The 6,088-nt window shown below is 58.3% G+C and overlaps 1 protein-coding gene across 1 annotated transcript; it reads left to right on the forward strand.

Annotated features, from left to right (window-relative positions):
- The first annotated feature begins 693 nt into the window (after positions 1-693).
- On the forward strand, positions 694-4,073 carry SLC32A1 (solute carrier family 32 member 1). Its single transcript, XM_010215457.2, has 2 exons — positions 694-1,172; positions 1,914-4,073. Exons 1-2 carry the CDS (start codon positions 795-797, stop codon positions 3,099-3,101), a joined length of 1,566 nt encoding a protein of 521 aa, XP_010213759.1. The 5' UTR covers positions 694-794; the 3' UTR covers positions 3,102-4,073.
- The last annotated feature ends 2,015 nt before the right edge of the window (positions 4,074-6,088 follow it).

The following is a 6,088-nucleotide window of genomic DNA, read 5'->3' on the forward strand; positions in this document are numbered from 1 at the left end:
GCAACCTGCATTCCCGGCGGGGCGGGGGGAGATTTGCCGCACACGGGCACTCGGAATCGTTCCAGGCATCCAAACCCGCGTTGGCTACGCGTGGGGCTCATTGAACCGCAGTGGCGCGTCTCTCCTGCCCGCCCCCCCCTCCCGCTTATTATTATTACTATTGTTATTATTGTTATTATTATTATTATATTTCGTTATTTTATTTTATTTTATTCTGTTTCATTCTTTTTTTTTCATTTATTTATTTATTTATTTATTTTTGGAAGACAAAAAAAATGGATGGGGGGGAGAGAGGAAAATTCCGTTAAAACGCGTTTGGCCGCCCCTTCGGTGGGGGGGTCTATTCCGGGCGCCCGTTCGCGCAGGGAGCGGGCTCGGGCTCAGGGCGCCCGCGTTGCTGCTGCGGGGCGGGGGCGGGAGGCGGGGGGGGCGCCGGGCCGGGCCGGGCCGGGCCGGACCGGACCGGGGGGCCGGGCCGGGGCTCGGTCCCTCCCCCGGCACTGCAGCAGCCCGCCCCGCTGCCGCCGCCGCTGCGGTGCCGGGGCCCGCGGTGCGCGCAGCCCGCGCGGGGCGCTGCCGTGTGCGGAGCATCGTTGCGCGCAGAGGCGCGGAGCGGCCGGGCCGCGCGCTCCTTCCCTGTCATGCCCCAGGGGCCGCGCAGCGGCCGCGGGGCGCGCAGCGCTGCGCAGCGCAGCTAGCGGCTCCGCAGAGCCTCCGCACGGCGCCGAGCGAGCCCCGCCGCCCGCCCCGTCGGGTCTTTCCGCCGCAGAGGGTCGCGGAGGTGCCCAGCCACCATGGCCACCCTGCTCCGCAGCAAGCTCTCCAACGTGGCCACCTCCGTGTCCAACAAGTCGCAGGCGAAGATGAGCGGCATGTTCGCGCGGATGGGCTTCCAGGCGGCCACCGACGAGGAGGCGGTGGGCTTTGCCCACTGCGACGACCTGGACATGGAGCACCGGCAAGGGCTGCAGATGGACATCCTCAAGTCGGATGCCAGCGAGGAAGGCGCCGAGCCGCCCCTCGAAGGGGACATCCACTACCAGCGCGATGGCACCGGGCCCCTGCCACCCTCCGCCTCCAAGGACGCGGTCGGCTGCGCCGAGCTCTCCGGCCAGGGTAAACCCAAGATCACGGCCTGGGAGGCGGGCTGGAATGTCACCAATGCCATCCAGGTGAGCCTGGGGGGGTCCTGGCTGCCGCAGCGCCACCCGCTCCGTGTCCCCCCAGGCAAACCCTGGACACTGCGGTGCCCAGCATACAAATGATGCCCGGCATCGCAATCTCCTCTGAAAGGAAAATAAATATATATACATATATATATATATATATATATATATACATATATACACACGTATATATATGTCTCTTTTCTATATATAGAAAAGAGAGATTGCCTCCCCCCAAATAACATGCAGAGATGGCGGGGGGAGACTGCGACAAGAAGGTGGTGGCTGGGAAGACAGGGAGCGAGTGGCCCCCAGGGTGGGCTCAGCCCATGTCAGCTTCCCCCACAGTCCTGGCTCTGGGGACACCCCTGGGGTCTCGGGAGAGGCTGCGCGTGGAGATGACAGCACCCAGGGCAGAGCCTGTGGTGCGGAGGCTGCGCTGGCCGGCGCTCCAGGGCGCTCCAGGGCGCTCCAGGGTGCAGACGCGGCTGTGCGGGAGTGCTGGGCTGTGCCTGCGCGGCTGCATTCGTGTGCCAGTGCAGGGGACTGCGGCGGTGCCCGTGTCTGCGGTGATGGGCAGGAGGGAGACAAAGGCTGTGTGTGACAGTGTGCGGGGCGGTGTGCGTGACGGTGACCGTGTGCGGCTGAGCTGGTGCGTGGGTGTGAGACTGCGACTGTGCAACTGCGTGTGCACGGGAAAAGGCGCCCTGAGACACGCAACACAGTTTCCATTTTGTCTCTTTCTAGGGGATGTTTGTTCTGGGCCTGCCCTATGCCATCCTTCATGGTGGATACCTAGGACTCTTTTTAATAATTTTCGCTGCAGTGGTTTGCTGCTACACTGGGAAAATCCTTATTGCCTGTCTTTACGAAGAGAATGAGGATGGGGAGATAGTCAGGGTGAGAGACTCCTATGTGGACATAGCAAACGCTTGCTGCGCGCCCCGCTTCCCCACGCTCGGAGGCAGAATCGTGAACGTGGCTCAGATCATTGAACTGGTCATGACCTGCATTCTCTATGTGGTGGTCAGTGGGAATCTGATGTACAACAGCTTTCCAAACTTGCCCGTCTCCCAGAAGTCATGGTCCATCATTGCCACGGCAGTGCTCCTGCCTTGCGCGTTCTTGAAGAACCTCAAGGCAGTCTCGAAGTTCAGCTTGCTCTGCACATTGGCCCACTTTGTCATCAACATCTTGGTGATTGCCTACTGCCTATCCAGGGCACGTGACTGGGCCTGGGACAAAGTCAAGTTTTACATTGATGTGAAGAAGTTTCCCATTTCCATTGGTATCATTGTCTTCAGCTACACCTCCCAGATCTTCTTGCCTTCCTTGGAGGGGAACATGCAGAACCCCAAGGAGTTTCATTGCATGATGAACTGGACGCACATAGCAGCTTGCATCCTTAAGGGACTCTTTGCCTTGGTCGCCTATCTGACCTGGGCCGATGAGACCAAGGAAGTCATTACAGACAACTTGCCGTCCACCATTAGGGCAGTAGTCAACATTTTCTTGGTGGCCAAAGCCTTGCTGTCTTATCCCTTGCCCTTCTTTGCAGCCGTGGAAGTCCTGGAGAGATCCCTTTTCCAAGATGGAAACAGGGCCTTCTTTCCCAACTGCTATGGGGGCGATGGGAGGCTCAAATCCTGGGGTCTCACCCTCAGATGCGCCCTGGTAGTTTTCACCTTGCTGATGGCTATCTACGTCCCACATTTTGCCCTCTTGATGGGTCTTACTGGGAGCCTCACAGGTGCAGGTCTCTGTTTCCTGCTCCCCAGTCTTTTCCACCTCAAACTCTTGTGGAGAAAGCTCTTGTGGCACCATGTCTTCTTTGACGTAGCCATTTTCGTTATAGGTGGTATCTGCAGTGTGTCTGGGTTCATCCATTCTTTAGAAGGCCTCATTGAGGCCTTTAGAACCAATGCTGAGGACTAAGGAGTGGCCAGAATTGATTGCAGTAAAAGAGAATTGCATTGAACATCCGCATAGCCAAAAACTTCCACATCCTTCTAATGAAGTCGTTATTTTACTTATGTGTATCCAACAAATTCTATGTCATAGAATCTAAAAATTAAATGAAATAAAAGGAATAAAAAGTGTTCACCCTAAAGTCTTTTAAAATAAGCTAAGATATAAATATATTTTTTTGTTATTTAGATTTTTTCAGAGGAAAATATCTGATGCCCCATCCCATCTCCTCACTAGTTGCCTGAAGCTTGGCTCCCAGCAAGTGACCTCTTGGGAAACAATCGGTTTTCAGTGCTCTTTTCAGATATGCAATTCCATGTTTCAGGAGCTGAAGCCCAGTTGCCAATCCAATGGATCTGGGCTACTGTGCTTACAAGTAGAAGCATATGAGTAGTGAGTGCTGGGAGCAGGAACCTTGGGAGACAGATGTAGATGAGACCTAGATTGTATGTACAGCCTGATGACTCCAAGCAACAACTGATGACCAGCGATGCCAGTTACCTCTAATGTTTACACTGCAGTTAACGTAGTATTTAAGGACTGCTTAATTCTTCCATCTCAATTCATATCAAGGAAGAACGCTTCCCATGGATTACGATATTTTGTCTCCGACCACAAAATCACAGATTCTGGAGTCTTCTTCTTGGTGATTGTTTTTTTGTTATTATTATTTCTGTTTGTTTGTTTGTTTTAACAAGTGTGACTTCTAAATTATGAAAAGATGTTGGATTTGACGTTGTTCAGGATACAGAAGCAAAAGCAAGACACAACTCATTCTGTGCAAATCTACCAGATCCGTGGAGCTGTTTCCAATGTACGTGTGGTGTAATTGTGGTAAATAAGATGAAAAAAAAATGTATATCAGAAAAAAAAGAGTCTATCTTTAACATATAATGTGGTACATAAATATATCAAACAATAAAGAGGAAACATAGCTGACCTGGCTGGCCTGGTTTGTTGGGGACTCGCAGGTGCTGGACAGGGCCAGGAGTGGAGGGAAGGCAGGTGACCCCTGGGGGGTTTTGGTGGGGGAAGAGGGAGGGCACCCATGGGCAGCACCGCAGCCCGGCCCTGGTCCCCTCCCCCGGCGACACAAATTGCTCCTGACAGGTCGCAAATCCGCGTTTCGCGATCGGCTCGTCCTCTGCTTCGCGCGACGGGGAAGAAACGCTGCAAACAAGCGGGGGGGGGGGGGGGGGGAGGGGAAACGAAGCGAAGAAAAACGAAACGAAACGAAATGAAGCGAAACGAAACGAAACGAAGCGAAGTGAAAGGAAACGAAACGAAACGAAATAAGGGGCTGCGAGCGCCCCTCGCTCGAACGGAGCTCACGTCCGAGCCCGCCACTGCCCCAAGGCTGCGGCCGGGCTCGGGGCCGGGGGAGCGGCGTCCCAAACGCCTCCGTTGAGCAGGAAAACGGGCTGGTTCCACAGCGGTTCGGCCTCTGCGCAGTCGCTGCAGAGAAGAGCGTTCCCAAGCGCCGCGGCTCCGGGTTTAGGGCGGTCGTAGCAGCAGGGATCTCCATTTCGCCCCCCGACCTGTGTGCGGGCCCCGTTAGGGGCAGGTTCGGGGTGTTGGGGGTGGGGGCACGAGCAGCCCCCGGGCGGCTCCGCAATGCGGGACCGGAGCGCAAAGGAGGGGAGCGGATCCCCGAGGACACGGGGACCCCGCCGCCATCGACGGACAGCCAAAGGGAAGCTCCTGAGCAGGGCACAGGCGCCCACGCGTGTCCAGTGGGCTCAGCCCCCGCCTCCGGCGTGCGAGGCTCTGCGGGGGGGGTCTGCACCCTGCGGACGAGGCGCCTCTGCCTCCAGCCCTCGGGGGGCCGTTCGGGGAGCCGCAGTCCCTCCCGATCCCTTGGGAAGCACCTGCAGCCCCTCTGCTAATGCTGCCCCGGGGATGCACCGGCCGGGAAAGCCACGCTGCGCCTGCAGCCCCTCCGCTCCGCTCCGCCCCGCTCCGCTCCGCTCTGCCCCGCTCCGTCCCGCTCCGCTCCGTCCCGCTCCGCTCCGCCCCGCTCCGCCCCGCTCCGCCCCGCTCCGCTCTGTCCCGCTCCACTCCGCTCTGTCCCGCTCCGCTCCGCTCCGCAGCGCGGGGCTCGGCGGCCGCTCAGCGCCCTCGCCCGGCCGCGGCCCGGGGCGCAGCGGGGCGGCCGCGCGGGTGCCGGTTCCTTCCCCTCTCCCCGGGCCGGAGCGGCGGCACCGGGACAGCGGGAAGGTGCGGAGGGTTCCGACCGCCTCCTTCGCCGTTTGCTGCTGCTCTGCTTCGTGTGGCTGCTGCTCTGCTTTATGGAGAGCGGTGAAGGAAGCAGCGTGGAGGGAGGTCCGCTCTGCTGCCCCCATCTCCGTGTCCCACATCAGTCCCTGCTCTCACCCTTTGGGTGCTGAGAGCAAGTGGGGAGCTAAAGTCCCCCCGGAAGGCAGCTCTGTGCTGAGGTTTTAGGGTCCTTTGCCTTGTGGTCCCCCCACCCTGGGGCTGCACCCAGGGCATCTGCAGCGGTGGTAGCACATCTGCATCCCCTGCTCTGCTCCCAGGCTAACTCATCTGGTGCCTTTTGCTGTAAGGTGCCTTTTTCTCCTGCTCTGCATTATTTGGGACTGTAGCAAGACCTATGGCTTTATCAGGATGTGGGCGGAGAAGTCACAGCAGTGAAGGGCGACTTGTTCCCTCCTTGGCCTGCGCCAGGGAGGAAGATCAGGTGAGTATGAGCAGAGAGCATCGCTCCATGCACGTGTGCCCGTGTCCTCCCTTCGTGCACCAGCCACCCTGGGAGCAGGGATACCCCAGCCAAGGAGAGAGCCACGTGGGCATCCCCTGGGAGCAGAGAGGACACTGCCCACATGCACCAAGCAGAGCCCTCCCACCCCGCACCTTGGGCATGGCTCTGCCTGGAGGGAGGATCTGTGGATGTGGGAATCCCCTCTGCCAGGCAGTTTTGCCTCTGCCGCGGTGCC

This window comes from Tinamus guttatus, unplaced genomic scaffold (assembly GCF_059628265.1).
Source record: "Tinamus guttatus ecotype Peru unplaced genomic scaffold, ASM5962826v1 Tinamus_guttatus_pri_ptg001150l, whole genome shotgun sequence".
NCBI classification, from domain to species: Eukaryota; Metazoa; Chordata; class Aves; order Tinamiformes; family Tinamidae; genus Tinamus; species Tinamus guttatus.

Bases quoted from the DNA above. Each gene is read 5' to 3' on its own strand.
- SLC32A1 (XM_010215457.2), top strand. From the start codon at position 795: ATGGCCACCCTGCTCCGCAGCAAGCTCTCCAACGTGGCCACCTCCGTG. The intron at 1,173-1,913 runs GTGAGCCTGGGG...GTCTCTTTCTAG, and splicing joins ATGTCACCAATGCCATCCAG to GGGATGTTTGTTCTGGGCCT.